The sequence below is a fragment of the Etheostoma cragini genome, chromosome 4 (genome assembly GCF_013103735.1).
Source record: "Etheostoma cragini isolate CJK2018 chromosome 4, CSU_Ecrag_1.0, whole genome shotgun sequence".
In the NCBI taxonomy this organism is placed as follows: Eukaryota; Metazoa; Chordata; class Actinopteri; order Perciformes; family Percidae; genus Etheostoma; species Etheostoma cragini.
Window position 1 is genome coordinate 26707366 of NC_048410.1, and position 18333 is coordinate 26725698.

The 18333-nt window shown below is 40.6% G+C and overlaps 1 protein-coding gene across 25 annotated transcripts in view; it reads right to left on the reverse strand.

Moving 5' to 3' along the window:
• nfasca (neurofascin homolog (chicken) a) overlaps positions 1-18333 on the reverse strand; it is a 149132-nt gene that overhangs the window by 47091 nt on the left and 83708 nt on the right. For 19 of the 25 annotated variants that reach the window (XM_034868216.1, XM_034868223.1, XM_034868233.1 and 16 more), the window contains 7 exons: positions 17577-17594; positions 14574-14679; positions 8964-9160; positions 8405-8527; positions 6297-6467; positions 5862-5909; positions 765-876 (listed from right to left, as the gene is read on the reverse strand). In XM_034868216.1, the coding sequence (XP_034724107.1) occupies positions 765-876; positions 5862-5909; positions 6297-6467; positions 8405-8527; positions 8964-9160; positions 14574-14679; positions 17577-17594 (775 nt within the window). The remainder of the gene's footprint in view (positions 1-764; positions 877-5861; positions 5910-6296; positions 6468-8404; positions 8528-8963; positions 9161-14573; positions 14680-17576; positions 17595-18333) is intronic. The other 6 variants (XM_034868226.1, XM_034868217.1, XM_034868227.1 and 3 more) reach the window with 3 other exon arrangements.

The window sequence follows — 18333 nt, forward strand, 5'->3', positions numbered from 1 at the left end:
CTTTCCAAAAATTCAGCCTTGGTGCAGAATTACAGCCACAAGAGCCAGTCCCACAAGGGGCTTTCCTTAGTCTGTGCTATTTCTGAGTATGTAGCTTTTGAGGAGGAGAGGAGGGGGGCAAGGTGGAGGTTGGGGTCTCTGATGTCTCTCTCTCATGGGTGGGCCAAATTCTCTGGACAGGCAAAGAAGAAAAAGGGGAGGTAACCTTTCCCATTATGACCTCATAAGGGGCAAGATTTCAAATCAGCCAATGTGAGATTTAATTTTCTCAAAGGCAGAGCAGGATACCCAGGGCCATTTCTAGCCATTGGGGGACCTAGGCAGGCTGGATGAACTCATTTTAATGATACAAAACCTCATAAAGTGGCCATGGGACCTTAAGGAAGCTCCAATTTAGTGAAAAAAAAAAACTAGCTGCAGTATAGGTTGTAAGCCGCGCCCCTCTATATAAGCAGATGGGATCCAATTTGATGATTTCCTTCATTTTAGGTAGTTGTTATCATGCGGTTTGTTCATATGTTCATTTTTCTGATAAGTTTGGTTTTATTAGTTATGTAATGCTATAAAAACAGGCTGAAATGTCCTTATTGACAGCTGTGACTGGTCGTGCAGGTGTATTGACGGAACTTTGATATCGCGGAGAAATTATATAATATTGCCATTAGAAAATATTATTAAATGAATTAATCAATGTAGTCTAATTACTGCAGTACCCTATTTCATTTCATTTCATTTTCTGTGTGTGTGTACACGTGTGTGCTCACAGTCCAGCAGCAATGCACTCCAGCAGCAGATGCTCGTCTCGTAGCACCATTTTGGAGCTCTCACTCCCTGAGGGCGAGAGGAAGGTCGGGGTGGACTCAGCTACTTTACGGCCTGCAGACGAGGAAAAATATGGGGTTAAAACACAAACAAACCAAAATAGACACTACAGGTTATCTTTGTGCCATGACTCACTTCCTACAAGGAGCTGAAAATCGTGTTTGCAGGCACTGCCACATAAATCTGACACTATTATTCTGATCATTTCCTTGTGGCTGTGTTCCATCTCCGGCAGGCTTTGGCTCTCCCTGCAGTCTGTTGTGAGGCCAAACCGGCCTGTAAACGGGCTTAATACCCTTTGGCTGCTCTGACAGGAAAACATTAAGAGATGCAGTAACAACAACTGAGTCTTATGTTTGCCAAGGGAACATAGATGGCAATCTCTGCCATTAAGAGTTTAAATAAAGCAACTAATAAGATAAAACTTGTTCTGCTGTAAGGGGATTAGTTTAACATTAAACTGAATCTTATTTAAGGTCATTCAGTTCATGGCATTGTTCAACCCAATGTTAAAGATTCCCACAGGGCCTGGCTAAAGCAATGAGCAGCAGTAGCATTGTAACTGGTTGCCTAGCCAAAACCGGAGCCTTTAGAACAGAAAGCTGGTGTTTGGAGTTGGCTTTAGGCCTTTTATAATCCACACAATGACCGGGCGGGAAGAGGGGGGGATACAAACCTAGTTTAACCTGTGCCAAAGTGCTTTTCTACAATCACTGAGGGATAGTTCAGCATCAGTATTGCTTCAGTTAGTTAGAATAAACATTGGAACACAAATTGTGAATAAAGCATTTGCGCATGAATGACTCAGTCAGTTTAGCAGAAAAGCAGTCTGGGATGTGAGCAAACTGCCAACTGCTGTCTTTGTTTGCACACTACAACACCCAAAGGTATGTGGCATGTTAATCAAGCATGTAGTTTGAGCGTAAAGTCACTTGACCTGCTTTATGAACTGTAAAGAATCATCTCTTCTTACTTTCACGTAAACTACACTTATTACAAAACTAAGTGTCAAATATAACACATTTTTTTGCTCTACATTTGGACTTGGCCATTAAATAGATTTTTTAAAACAGATTTAGAGCCCAATCTTGCACCCGGCGCAGCGCAAAGCCCAACGCAAGTGTCTTTGCTAGTATAAGACTGACGCAGTTGTCCTGTCCAGCACCCACAGCGTATAAATAGCAAATGCACCTGCACCCATCTGTGCGCTCTGGTTTACAGGGAGGTGTGTTCAGGTATATTCTGGGCGTATTGCTATCTTGAGGCAGCGGGAAATGATTGCGCCACTGACCAACAACAACCTGGTCTAAAGTTAAGTAAAACGCACCTAGGCTTATGAAGAGGGCGCGCACACACACACACACACACACACACACACACACACACACACACACACACACACACACACACACACACAGGGAAGCGCACCACACACACATGCAAAAGATTACAAATAAATATAAATGGCATCATACTAGTAATGCGCCAAGGTACAAACGCGCCTGGCTTTTAAAGGGAATGGGAGATGACAATCTGATTGGCTTATTGCACGTTACGCCCAAATCACACCTGAAGACACTAAGTACAACCCTTTGGAGCCTGGCACACGGGGCCTTTTTTCGGCCTTTAAACTAGCAAAAATGGATTTGGACACGCCCTCAACACACCTGTGCCATGTTCTTCAAGCCGTGAACGTACATCGTTAAAATAGGGCCCTTTGTGTTGTTTAAGTTAAACCAAGTTAATTTATTTCAACTTTTTAAATAACTGCCGTTTCTCTTTTTTGTGGAATATAAATATTAAAATCAACATTCTTAATTTGAAGGTCAATCTGAAAGTGAGCCTTCTGTGATCGTGCACCCCTGCTCCACACAGTTGCTAGTAGCCAAGGAGGACACAGAGGATTAAAAAAACATGGACTTGTCACTCAAATTTCTGCGTGAGAAAGTCTCCGGGCCACACACCCTTCTGAACATAGCCATACTGAGAAATACAGAGAGAGTTGTGTGGAGCTGATAGTCTTAATTAGCGTTGTAGCAACTCCTTGGCAATGGTTTGAACGTAATGGAAAGTTAAGCACTGAAGCTTTAATTCATAGGTTGACTATGTCGTGTTTCTTCCCCTTTAAGAATAAGATCCAAGTTGTAATAAAACAACTGTATCTTTTCAATTCTGCTACTAGTTTACATGGCAAGAGTTTGGAGTTATGCTTTGATTCAGACTAATTTATGAGGAGCGTGGGTTGACATTCTGCTAATGGATCCTAAAGGCCTGGGCTGACCATGTACTACATCAAATAGCATTAATTATTATTAATGATAATTGACTGATAACTGTTAAGAACTAAACCACTGGCTCAATTTAAACAAAATGCAGCTTGATAACAATCTTATTACACTGACTAATTTGTCTGACCATTCATTGTAATCATTACTTCGAGTTCTAGAGTGCTGTTTTCAGTCTGATCCAATCCCAACACAAATCCTGTCAACACTGTGGACGTGGCAAAGAGCTGCAGTTTGGTGAGAAGTGTGAGGGATTAAATTAGCATTAGCATCCTTTGTGATGCAGATCTGTATGGGATTAAAGCATCTGTTAGCTGTTAGCTTCTCCAGTGGCCTGTGTAGGAGGATCTGCTGTTGTTAGTGGGAGGAGAAGAATAACGAGAGGAGGAAGCATACGGAAGAAGGTTAGTGGTAACAAATGCCTGCAAAAGTGATGATGTATACACAATCGCTAAAAACACGGCTAATGTGGCAAACATCCTGCTGATGATGCCGGCAGGGCTTCCCAGGATGCATTGCACCTTTAGATCTCGTCCCACACACACACAAAAAAATAAATAAAGTGTGGTGTTGGCAATCATAACAGATTAGTGATCAAATATGGAGCACACTGTATGTGCACGAGTGTGAGTTTGAGTTGGTCGCGTGTGATCATTTCAACAGCTGTTACAGTCACTCGCCCTGCGCGCAGAAGTGGGAGGCAGCTAACCTTATTTCCATACATATGTAATTATTAAAGGACCACAGCATGAATACAGACTGAATATTCATCATGTGAACTAATCCTGCTCCGCGCCGCAGCCTCGTCTCCGTCTTCAGTCCCAGCTTGTCACTCGGAACATCTTCTCCCTAAGGGACATAGCCTATCTACCCCCGGGGCTTCATTGCACTGCCCCCCCTCCCCCCTCCAGCCCTGCCACACTGGCGGATCTGTTCCCTCCAGCTATGGGCTCGTTCAATGGCTTAATGAATATCCAGATTCTCTACTGCATGTGCAATACACTTGAGTTAAGGGTAATTTGTGTGTTAAATACTGTAAGTTTATTCATTACATCATTTCATCAAGTGATCATTTGACACTGATTGAAAGGTGGGATAAACAGATTATGGACTAAATGAGATGAATACTTATTTCTGCTGTCTGTGAGTGCATATTAGGGTCACAGAGATGTTGCTTTGGCTTTTATTGGAAGTCACATCTGGTCCAGTTGCTCATTCTCCTCGCCTGCAACACTTTGCATTAAACAAAAGTTTCTGTTGTTGTCGACTACATTAGGCGTTTCAGGGGAGAGTAGTGGTAAAAAGGGTTTTGCATATTTTATTCTCCTTAAATTTTCACACAATTATCTGAAGTTTATACTGAAGTTTATACTCCTTAAAGGGCCATAGCCTTGTTACTCCTATTTGAGTTAGGCTTGTTTTCATTCCAGCTTGTCATCGTTGAAAAAAAAAAAGTTAAAAATGTAATAAACATGAAAACCTAACCATATAAATGGCAGCATCCAGATAGAGTGAATCCGTTGCCCTCAGAGTCCTGTAGCTAAACTTGGATGTACATTTAGGGGGGGTAGTGCACTATAGGCTCCTGTGGCGTAGCCTGAGCTTTTGTCCTTAATGGCATTTGCTCCCCCCTTACATTACTTTTTTTATACTTTAAGTAGTTTTGAGACCAGTTTTTGAAGTAATATTTCAACCTCCACAGAAGTCTTTTGAAACTATAATATCTATACTTCTGAGTATTGAATGTGAATACTTTTGACACCTCTGCACCTGACTAGTTTTTGAGATTTAAATCTGAAAAAACATCGACTGTTGCAAGGTTCAAACAAACTAAGGGCATGTCTTAGATGAGAAAACAACTCTCAGTTCTTGTGAACTTGAATTTTGAACATATTGCAGTTTAAGGGCAAATTTAACAACATATTCAGAGCAACCACTATATTTTCCTAGTTTGAAAATCCCATGAACTTAAAAGATATTGTCAATTTGTTTAATCGAATCTCAGATTTGAAATCTGAGAGGACGATTGAACTAAAAATAATTTCTTTTATAAATCGAGCCATAATTTCTCATGTAGAAGTAGCTTGTTTTATCTAGGGGATATGATCATTGTTAGATGGCATAAGAGATATACTTCTTTTAAAAATTTAAAATTAAATTTTAATTTTAAATGTGGTTTCTGTTCAGACAATACAACTCCAGTACACACACTGAATGTGTAGATTTGGGGATTTTTCTCACTTTAAAAAGGATCAAATTAAATTGTTGCCATATCATGCTCATTTTCAGGCCCATTATGTATTTTGGGATTCAATTAGAACATGTTTACATGCTTTGCTATCCAAAAAACACTTTATTTTCTAAAACGGTCTGAACGTACCTGTGTTCACCCTCTGTCTGAAACACTCCATTTTAGCACCTGTCCCTTTAAGAACACCTCCCAAAAAGTGTGTTCTGATTGGTCAGTGTTTGGGGTTTGGGTTTTTGCCCCTGCGGAGTTTCTGAATCCGGGGAATGACTGTAACAACACTGGATTTTGGTTTTGACATCACAAGGGTACGTACTGTATTTACTGTATATAGCATCTCAACTTTCTTTTAAAACATTTTAAACCACACAGTGTATTCTACACATTAGAGCAGTTAGGATGTTACATTGTGTCTAAGCTCAGGTTAGTGTGCTAGCCATGTTACTATGGAACATGACTAGGGAGGTGGACAGGAAGTGGAGCTGTCCCGACAGGAAGTGACTCACCACTAAAGGGGTCGGTGGCATTGTAAGCTGTATCATTATACGGATCCGCTGAAAACACAGGCACACACAGTGGCTCATCAGTCTACACTTTAGACACACTGATGACACACTGAAGGAAAAGATTTCACATTATATCAGAACAATCCAACTTTTCATTGTCTTCTTTCTTCTGCCGCAACATATGAAGTATCATTAAAAGGTTATGATTTAATGCATCTTATATCATGTCATGACATCACCTCTAGATGGAGATTTGTCACCCTCAATTTGGTATGGATGGTGTGTGATCAAAACATGCACAGCAGACATTAAATAATAGAGAGAGCACAACCACAGAGTTCATACAGTGTTACCTCAGACAAATTCAGGAATATTTGAGGCTATAACTCAACGTCAGTATGGGTTTCTGTGTGTGTGTGTGTATTGTCTACTCACTGGTCAGAACTTTGAGTGTGAAGGGGTTCTTTTGCTGGATGGTGTGTGTGAAAAGGAAACGTGCGCTGCAGCTGTAGTCGGTGTGAGCGTCTCTGGTCAAAACGTTGGAGAAGTACAGGTCTCCGTTCAGACCCATGGACACTCTCTCATTCTGAGGGATGGGAGTCATGGCTGGAAGACACAGGAGGTAACCAGTGGGCAGGACAGAGGGAGAGAGAGAGGGGCAATGAAACCACAGCAGTATGTTACCATAAACCATCATTTTCCAAAAGCACTAAGTCAGAGACGTGGATTTGCAGTTTGAATGTTAAACTTAAACATAAACTTGAAGAAGCATCTACTGTTGGGAAATAATAGTACTGTTGTTGCGTTTACCATGCAGACAATGCCTAACAAAAAAATCGGTTGCATTGTTGAAAACACAGCATCTTACTATTTTACGATCATAACATAATCCACACTACTCTTCTGCTTTGATTTTGACCAAAACTTTACGGAAATTGGAGATATCAAATGTCTTCAGTAACCATTTAATAAAGCAGGCCGACATCAACATATATAGATTATAAACCTATCCTCTGCGAAGACAGACAGACTTGTCTGAGACAAAGCAGACATTTCAAGAAATCAAAAGCTACCATCACTAACTGATCTCTCAAATATTGCATCAAAGGCTAAACGTATCCTCTAAATATAGAAGCAGAGAGCCCTTTAAGGCCAGCCACTAGCTTGTAGATTGTGGTCTGTGTGTGTATTTTAACATACAACTCAGTTTAACGTCTGTTCACGTTAGCTCTGTTAACCCGGCTGATGTGTCATTGTACAGTTGCTACAGGCAAATGTTAACACGTCCAGACACACCGCCATCCACTCTGTAGCTGCAGCATCTGATGTAAGCCGTATGGTCGTCGAGACAGTGCCCAAGGACCAATCAGCAGCAGTCACTCGTTGGCGTGTTACAGTGTCTGGACTACATGACACCATCATGGACTGTGGTGGATCTGACTCAATATGTTAGTGTGTGTGTCATTTGGCTCAGAGTGGGTCCAGCCCACATTAGGTCAAAGGACCTATGGCTGCACTGTATACGTTTTTCAACTGGGAAGGAAATCCTTATTGTAATAGAAATAAATGTAAATGGAATTTTCTTATAAAGCGCTTTTCTATACTCAACGACTACTCAAAGTGGTTTCACATAGTACAGGAACCATTCACCATTCACACACATTCATACACTGTGGCCAAGGCTGCGTACAAGGTGCCACCTGCTCATCAGATAAACAAACATATTTTCACTCCAATGGCGCAGCATTTGGGGTAACTTTCAATTGCTGTCTTGCCCAAAGACAGTTCGCCATGGGACTGCAGGGCCAGGGATTGACCCACCAACCTTCCTATTGGTGGCAGGCAACCGCTCTACCACTGAGCAACAGCCACCCAAATAGTTGAAATGTCAGTGTTATGGTTGCTTAACTACAGTGTATCTACTGTATATGGCTGTAAGGGGTTTTGGTTGGACATGAGGTCTACACAAACACACACACACACACACATGCACACACGCACACACACACAGCAGTACTGTAGCGTAAGCCACTTGGGAGAAGGACATTACAGTGCAAAGTGGAGGGCTGAGGATAGGATGCCAGACTGTAAAGTCTCCTTTCAACTGCTAAGAGAGACTGAATCATAGCATTATACTGAGAGGTTACTGGAGACAAACTGCTGTGAAAAGAAGGAAATAAAGCCTGTCTCTGGATGACCTGATCACAAAGTAAAGGGACTAAATAAAATGCTCTTCTCAGCACCCAGATTGTTTTTCTTTGGGCTTGCTGATTGACTTTACTTGAGGTGGTTGTGTTAGACATGAGAATGATGCAGTCAGTCTCCAAGCTTATCAGGTGGATTTCTCCCTTGTATAAATTACTCTCATGTCACAGTCTACTGCTAGATGATAAAACTGCACTTGATAATATGAGAAAGTGTCATTTTTACTGGCTAACGCAGTAAAGAAAATTATCAGGGCATGCAGATAAAACACTACATGTAGAGAAAGAAATATACCCAGTGTACTTGTGTGTTTATATTTGTGTGTAATTGTTGCTCACCGCTGTTCATCCAGAAAGTGAACGGAGGAGGCAGGCCCGGCGGGGGGTTGCAGGGTAGAACCAGTGGGGTGCCTTCAGGCACCACCATTGGCTCCAGCACCTCTTTAGGCCACAGCGGAGCCTCTGATGGATGAGGACGGGGGGTGTGAGGAGAAGGGAAGAGAAGGAGAGGACAGAGAGTGAAAGAGATGTGAAAAATGATATATGAATGATGTGAATTTCATTCAACCAGGGTGAGGGAGGAAAAATACGAATTTGTCTCCATATGAATTGTTCTTCGCAGATGGTTGGTCATATTTTAGGACATTTCTGGTGGTCAACAGATACTATAGCAAGCACAGCATCATTGCAAAAAGCATTTTTTAAAACTTGGCTATTGTGTGTTTAACTCTGTAACCTATGATGATAATTCCAAGGTTTTTTTAAACAAAAATTACAGTAAGTGCGTAGCAACACACCAAAAGGTTATAAACAATATGTTCAATCTGTGTGAAAAAGGAGCGGGATGAAGCCAAAGGAGTGAGTTTGAGTGAGTGAGTGTGAGTGTGTGTATTCTCACTGGAGACCCGGAGCAGGATTTTGTTGGACAGAGCAACTCCGAGGTCGTTGCTAGCGAAACACTGGTACTCTCCCTCATAGTCTTCTGGTCGTCCGCCGCTACGGAAACCGATCTCCAGAGTTCCCGAACGTTTTCGCATCGTCACCCTGGGATCTTTCCCGATGTTGAAGAACTTCCCGTTCCTTCGCCATGAGAACCTGAGCCAGAAGACAACAAATCAACGAGTGAGCATTATAACAACAGAATTAACGTTCATCTATTGACGATGATCATTTTGAGTTTGATACAGTATTTCTGATGTCAACCAACTTTTATTGTCTTGTCTTCTTACCCCAAAACCCACCATAGTCACAGGACATTTAGATGAGACAGACAACTCAACACATATACATAGATGGACATGTATTGATCCTTTCAGAAATTCATCTTGCACTATACACGCATCAGATAGATCAGCTAGATAGACAGACAACACACAACAACACAACCACTAAATACATCATACAATATAAAGTGGCATTATCACCAGTGGGCTATCAATAGAAAGGTGCATCATAATCAGTGACATTTTAATGTTCTACCAAAGTTCAAGGTTATCCCAATGAGAGGATCATATTATTTTCCCCAATTTATTCAGTAAATATCCCCAAAAATAAGGCTAAATAAGGCTGTGGAGACATTTTGGTGGAGTAAGTTAAGTGTACTCATGCAGGGAAAGGTTATAAGAGAATTCCTAGCCATGCAACTGTACTCTCAAGCAAAAACAATGGAACTTTTGACAAATATTTAAGACACTGGCTAAATAACAATGACAGAAGACTGTAAGTTTTATGTATTTATGGATATGTTTAAAGTATTTCTCCCTGCTTCCCTGTTTCTTGCTCTATTCTTGTTTTCATTTGCTGTTAATGCAAACTGAAATTTCTTTATGTTTGACTTTCATTGTAATAAATTCAGAATGTTGTAGTAATGCCTTTCTTCTCTGTTCCAATCGCTAATAGCTGTTTGCTTTGATCCACCCTCTCTCTTCAGTGTGCACCAATAGCCACTTTCTTACCGGAAAGATTTGTGCCATTCCTATTACCCTTTTTTTCTTGTGTTCCCACTGGACCAATTTGGGGATTATTAAGTTCCTATGACCACAGTTCCTGTAACTCTTTCAGCTCCTACTTCAGAGCAAGGTCTTTTCCTTTTTTGAATGGTGACCTAGTCACACCTCCACAGCGTGCCATCTGTAAAAGCCATGCCGTCTGTGTTAGCGACACACACTTGAATTACTTGACTACGTGAATTACTACGAGAATGCTGAACGCTGAAAAGTGGACTGATGCGGAGGTGCAGGCGCTGCTGGCCATGTATGCCACCGAGGAGGTGCAGATGGACCTGGAAAGATCCACAAGAAACATTGAAATCTTCGGGAAAACCTCCAGTGAGCTAGCACAAGTGGGGGTTTGCATGTGGCGCTAAAATCACGTGACAACGCAATAAAGACCGTTGGCGTGCTTGCGTCACTCCCTTACCCCTCCTTCCATTCCTATGGCAGTGTTAATGCAAATGACAGAGCCGGTTTCGGAGAAGAGTAGATAGTAGAACTGTTTAGAAGTGGACCGTTCCCATAACTACGGTCCGATAACTACTTGGTTGGAAAAAGGCTAATGTTAAAAAGTCCCACTGGGACCCATTTTAATTGGGCTACTTTCAAACGGCTCTAATTTCAAGATGATCAGTTCCTTCCTCATAATGTACATAGTATACTCCTTTCTGTTATTTGAATTGTCTAGCTTATCTAAGTTGAAACTCTACACACTCACTCACTCACTCAGCACAGGACTTTATATATATATATATATATATATATATATATATATATATATATATATACACACACACACACACACACACACACACACACACACACACACACATACATACATACATACATACATTACAGTCTATGGCTCCAACTAATAAGAAATTTAGAGTAGCAGAGTGGTGCGTTTGAGATGAATGATGGAATGAATGGTGGGAATGTTATTGGCTCATTCATGAAAAATCACCAGCACACTATATGAGGTACACCCATTGGGCTATCACCATGTCAACACAGATGATTAATTGCTTAAACAACCGGAGAAAGTGAAAACCCTTTGCTTGACATGTGGTTCCCATCTTACGTTACTCAACTGCCACATGCCAGCAGAACAAACACCAAGCACACACATCCTGTTTGTGTGTAATCCTGTTCCATGTGGTGTTTCCAGAGGGCTCTCTGATAAGTGAAGAGCCCTGAATATGCTTACATAACAATTTTAAGCTATTTGTATTGATGAGCGGGGATTTACAAAAAGATGCTTCCTGTCATTTCTGGGCAGGTTCCAGTAGAGTTGGGCCTGTTGGAGGTGCAGTGTAGCACAGAGCCTGAACAATGGGCCACTATTGAAGCTCTGGAGACCAGAGTTGTGTGTGTGTGTGTGTGTGTGTTGTGGCATGTGTTGCAGACTGACTGTGAGTGAATAAGTGAACGACCCCTTGCGCTGAATGTTTCATGAGCATGAATAGTCAACTGAGTGCATTATTGGAGCACAAAGCCTGTCCTGGGAAGGGAGAGCCTTATTGTGAGGTTGTGTAAGTGTGTGTGTACACCAGTTTGTGTGTGTGCGTGTGTGTGTGTGTGTGTGTGTGTGTGTGTGTGTGTGTGTGTGTGTGTGTGTGTGTGTGTGTGTCTTACGTAAAGCCAATCTGTTTCCAAATAACAATGTACCACTGTCCTGAGCTGGTCATACCCCCAGTGATGTAACCACTGGAGACAGTGTGTGTGTGTGTGTGTGTGTGTGTGTGTGTGTTCTACACGAACAGAAGAATAGAGTGAGAAAGATGAGATCAAAAAAGAGAGAGACCTTAAAATAAGATATGGACTAATCCTGCTGGGTTATTGATTGATTGAAAACTCCATTAACATTTTTCTCAGATGTGAAAGTAGTTTCTTCAATGTTTCCAGTGTTTTTATAGAAAGAAATAAAATATTTCAATATTGCAGAACTCCTGTTGGGTTTAGGGGTTTGCTCCAAGAGGCTTTTTTGTATGTCTGTATAAGATACGTACACCTACCAAATTTCATAGCACTACGTGAAGGTGAAAGGTGACACAAGTCCCGTGGACGGGACTTTTCCGTCGCTGTGGAGTCCCTGTTTTCTCCACTCACAACATCTTCATAAATTTAAGGCATTAAATCTTCATAAAAACGCTCATGCAGCAGACCATTTGAAAGGTTAAAGTTTCATGATTCGATTAAGCCCACACTTCAGTTAAAGTCTTCTTATAAAGTTAAAGAAAATAAAGAAATACAGAAATATAATGCACAGCAAGTGTCTAAAATTGAGTGTGCATCCATACCTTTTTCCTTTTGTCTTTACTCACGGCGGTGAAAAACCGCCCAAAAAAGCAATTTTTTCCAAAACAAGCTGGTGGCCTCACAATCTTGTAGTTTTTGGCCGAGTTTCAACGGAAAAAAAGCTTAACAGTTTATCATTTTAGGTTATCATCGCTTCTTTCTTCTCCCCTGAGGCTGCCATATTGTTTCTTTGCACACAGTCGAATTCTCTGACGGATTTGATTGACAGGTCTTGTCAGCCAATCCGTATATAGAAGCCCGATATAGTCCTGATCATTGCCAATCATTTTGCAAAATTCAGGGAAGACCCACGTGTGAGAGATTGACATTCGCTCCTTCCATTTAAAACTAGATGTTACGAGCCTACCTGTTTAGCCAATAAGAAGACAAATTATTTGATATCAAATGTGAGCAGGACATTTTATCCCTGTGATGGCTGCAGCTGTGTATATAATTACTTATTTCTATAAATGTATGTAAATAGTTATTTCAAGTATGTGTATAATTGATGTGGATCTGTTTTTGTATTTGAAAATTTTTGTATTTCGCACTTATTTGGCTTTTTCTTTGCACTTTTAAAAAGAAAATAAGAAAAACGCACAGACATATCAGTAAAAATAAATTCATGTAAAATCAATCAACAAAAGTATTTTGGCTTCTGAATCTTCTAGAATCACACTGACTCTTGGAACACAAAATTGAGAGTGTAAGCGTCCCAATGACCTCAGGCACATCCCAGATATGGGAGCACTTTTATTTTGGTATGACGTTTAGACGAAAAAGCATGTATTTTCAAGTGTTTCTTTGCTATTTGTTGTTAGGGGGCGCTATCAAGCCAATTTGCCATGGCCGAGCCCGAGTCTCATATCAGCAATTTTCATCAGTCTGACATTCATACAAATTATCGTGCAATTTTGTGTATGCCAAGCACCTTTAAAAATTAATCTGAAACGCTTAGAATAATAATTATCTGAAGAAAGACAGAAAGAAAGAAAGAAAGAAAGAAAGAAAGAAAGAAAGAAAGAAAGAAAGAATTTCAATAGGGCTTTTTCTACCAACGCTTGGTGCTCAAGCCTGATGATGGAAAGACAGGGAGAGCTCTGGTTTCCAGCAGCAGTAGCAGACAGCCTGACAGATTGATGGAGGCAATGGAAGGGCAATGTGGGGGGTAGCAGAAAGAGAGAGAGAGAGAGAGAGAGAGAGAGAGAGAGAGAGCAGCAAAAAGCACAACAGACCGCTTGTCAGGTTAAAGCTGTAGGGAGCAGGCAGACAGGTGTCACACTGAGTTTATAGGGCTGTAAGCAGATATGGAGCTGTGTGGAAGGACAGCGTTCAGCTGAAGGGGAACAAGGTCACTGAAAAAGAGAGGGTTAACAAAGGTGAAAAAATATTGAATGTGTGTGTGACAGAAACCTACAGACAAACACACAGACAGGCAGAAGAACCCATCTGAGTGCACTACTGTCACTCCACATGACTCCCACCGCCAGAAAGATACAGGAGGGCAAGAAGACACCAAGGACAGACAGACCAGGGTGACAAAAGGCAGCAGAAAAGAGAATCGACAGAGGACACAGAGGAAGACAATGGGCCTAAGTGAAAAGAATGAATGGGTAGACAGTTTGTAGGAGGACAAGAAGAAGAGGAATCAGCACCACTGAATGTAACCCAGACCGCTCTGATTTTCCTGATTCCTCTCCCGCTGCGTGTGATTGGTGCACACTGCATGCAGGCTGTTGACATGTCAAACTCACTGTCAACGGCCTGTTTTAGCACCGATTTTTCACTATTAGGAATTATGAGGACACTGCTTTTGGTGAGAGATTTGGCTGTTGGATTTTTTTAGTATGATTGTCTATAAGCATCACAAATGTAAACATCATATCGGGGAGGAGGCACTTCAGCGAGAAAAAGCCCTCCATATTAAATATACAATAAAATGCAATTTTCATGTTCTGATGTTACAGTCTTGGTAATAAATGATTATTCTAAAATAAAAATTGTAAAATGTATACAAGAACAGACATTGGTGGCTGGGTGTAACAATGAATTCTAAACATTTGGTGAGCCTTATGAAGTCATCCGGCCTTTGCTGTATATCCTCTTTAAACTTATCACCTGCTTGTGTCTCTACAACTGGATCTATTACTCAAGCAGAGGACAGATATGCATGTGTGTGTGTGTGTGTGTGTGTGTGTGTGTTTGTGAGCAATGCTTACGTTGGCACTGGGTTGCCCTTGGCCTCACACTCGATGATGATGTTATCCCTGGGGTCGACAATGTAGTCCTTTACTGACTGTTTGACTATAGTGGGGGGCTGCTTTACTGTGGGAGGAGGGGAGAGACAAAGAGGTTAGATTAATAAGGCTGATAATGTGTGCACACACACACACACACACACACACACACACACACACACACACACACACACACACACACACACACACACACACACACACACACACACACACACACACAGCGCTGCTGTACTTCCGCACTGTAGACAACATGGGTTTATAGACTAATAAAAGATTTACGTGGAGCTTTCCCACAAATCAATATACTGATTTCTGTAAAGGAAAAAACTCAATGGAGAGACAGTAAAAAGAAGGAAGGAAGCAAGGAAAGAGGGAGAGAGGAAGGCAGGTCCACTCAATTGCATCCATTTCCCTCCCCAAATGAAATTGGTTGTTGTAAGAAACCTCTTCCCACTCCTGTCACTTTGAGCTTCCAAACATTAAAAACATAGTATCTTGGGTTTGAATATTTCATTCACTGTAAGCATGATATTGCTTTAATGACGAGTTGATGCAGATGTGTGTATGTTAAGTTGTCTAACTATGCAACAACTATTTTTTACATCTTTAAAGTGACATGAGGGAATTTGTAAAGTTCAAGAGGTTAATGGTAATGCCATATACTGCAACATATACCCAGATGTGTCCTCCATCCTCCTACACCCTATTACATTCTCATCTTAAAGGACCATTTCACCAACCTTAATGGGGACATTGATTTATGAACATCATGTGTTTAAATACATAAAGACATTTCAGATACACCCATGATTGGCCAAAAATAAAAAGCAAATTATTCCACGTACAGTGAGGTTTAGTTACTTTCAGTCATTTCTTTGATATGCAGTGTTTACAGTAAACACTGCAATCAGAGCTCCCTGAGCCCATGCAAGGATGCTGCTTGGCTGAATACTCACAGGCCATACTAATTACAGGAAATTGTCAATTTGTTGCATTTTGGCTTCTTATTTGAGGCGCTGTCAATGCTGAGAGCTCTCAAAATGGGATCATGACTAAAACATGTCCAATGGCACAAGAAACACAATCAGTGTGCCGCAAATTAAGGTCTGGATCTGAGGATTCAGGGCTTTTTTTGTCATGGCTGTTGATATGTCTTAATCTATGTACTATATGTGCAATTGTTGCATAACTGTGTGTATTTTTCTTTTTGTTTCCCCTTTTTGAGCGAAGCTTCTCTGAAACGCAAAATCAGTTTCAGTGACAATAAAGTTGTATCGTATCAGACAGATTGAACTATTTGGAAGGCCCACAGTAAAACTGTCACCAAACGTCCATCAGGGTTAAAAGACCGTCATCCTGGATCAACCAGCGGATTAACCGTTGTTTTGGTTGTTTTTCTGTGATGGAAGTTACAGACATTCACATTACAGACAGCTCACTTTTAGTTTGGCTTCCAATAAAATGCTTCAGATAATGTGGATTTAATGTTGGTGTTTGACCTTTTTTTGGCGATGTTGATGTATATGTCTCAGTCTCAGCATTTACAATGGTGAGTAAATGTTCTTATAACTAATAAAATAAAAGTTAAAAACAAAACAATACAACCAAAGTTGTAATAAACGGTAGATTTCCTTTATCCTTGTACGTTTCTACATGTAAAACTGATATGAAGAAGTTATAAACACAATAATATTAACATAATGTATATTGTTTGTCATGATCCTATACATCCAAGTATCTGACCGTACTATGTATTTGACTGTACTATTTCAGCTGTAGGTTTTAATGATATATTATGTGTATTCTGATTATGTCCTTTTTTATGGACCCCAAGAAGATTAATGGGAAATTGTGCATTTGTTGGGGACTATTTTCAGCAGCGGATTAATCCGCATTTGGTGCACTAGCAAGATTTGTGGCAGCAGGACGGTGTGCGGGATTGAGTAAAATAAACTAGAGTATGAATGTAATGGAGGGCGATGTGGAGCTCTATGGCACACCAGAAGGAGATACATCTGGCTGTAATACACACAAAACACACACAATACTTTTCTTTTCGTGAAATTAGACGTCAATGGGGAAGTAAAACCATTAAAACCATTTCCGATGATTTGTCTTAAAAAAAAAAAAAAAAGTCATCTCTCCGTCTGAACCTGCTGAAGAAATAGATCATAGCTTCTCTCCAGCTGTGTTCAATCTACTATACATATTTAATGGCTCATCAAACCCTCCACAGTACAGACACACCACACAGCCAACATTTCTGTGCCCTTTTGCATTTCCAGCTCACGGAGCCCTGCAGGGCAGTGGATCTAACACTGTACACAAGTAGGCTACACACACGTCACGCACACTCACAGTCACTGCACACACAATACAAGATAACAAGCACTTCAGAGTGCCGACCGCCTGCTAGATTAAAGGAGGAGCTTTGAGCCTGGACTATAAGAGTGGAATCAGGCATGAGAGAACAGTTTCACTCTGTAATAGAAGCTATTCCGCCTAATCCCCTCCACAGTAGAAAAAAGGACTGTATTATACATATCCCTCACATTGCTATGGCAACCATAAGAGTATTTTCATGGTATGCTTGGTTGTGATAAAAGTCAGGCCATGAGAGATAATTAGTATGGAAATTACTCCTCAATATGTCATCTTGTACTACATCCTCCCAGATTCTTTAAAGTATCTTGGAGTTATGAATGTTGCTTTGCTATATAATATATATATGTATTAATATATGTATATAATATATACAGTATCTTTTTATAAAATGCTGGTATTCCTCTTGGGAAACTTACCACTTTTACAAACAATGACCTTTTAGATTATTCCAAACTTGTCATTCCCTCTCAATCATAAATTCTGTAACTTAGATTGCACTTAAATTAAGAGATAGCAAGAATAAGCTGTGAAATGAGTTGGTGGAAGAGAAACATCAGCATTGTTAAAAAAAATACTTACGGTCTTGCAGGATCTTTGCTGTTAGTCCAATGTTAAGCCAAGGCAAGACAGAGAAAAGCATGGACAAATTGTAATGTGGTTGTTAATCTTATTAAAGACATAGAAACATGTATAGTACTATGTTATAACATTGCATATTCATCACTTTATGTCATGTTCAGCTCGGTGGTTCCCAACAGGTGGGGTGCATTTTAAAAGGAGGTTCAACTTTGTCAAAGAAGAATTCTACTTTCATTGGAGTGAATTTTCCCAGAGCAGCACTTTTATTACAGTTCTTCTCTTTGTCAGTGGCAGCCCTGCGGTGGTGTTACCCAGTTACTTTTAGCAGGTCTATTGATTGTATATTGGAAACAAGACAAGGCCAAACCTTGTATATGGCTGGAATGTGTCTGGTCAATGTGCTTGGTTGTGTCAGCAGTGGTGTCTGTAATGGTAATATCTATATTAAATGTTCATCTGTAGTAGTACTGACCGGTAGTATTTCATCGTCATTGAAATATAAACATGCACACTGAAAACAACGCAAAAGACTGCCTGAAATGCGAGAAATAAGGAAAATCAGTTTATGTAGGGATGGGTACCGAAACCGGGTATTAAACCGGCCATGGGCACAGCGTGCTAGCTCAGCTAATTGTGACAAGCTGAAATAAAAAACTGGCTGTATGAGGCTGTATGAACTGTTTTATCTTAGTTTGCCAAATATCTTAAAATTAGCAAATTCTTCCACCCTATGACGATTTTACACCAAACGTCTTTC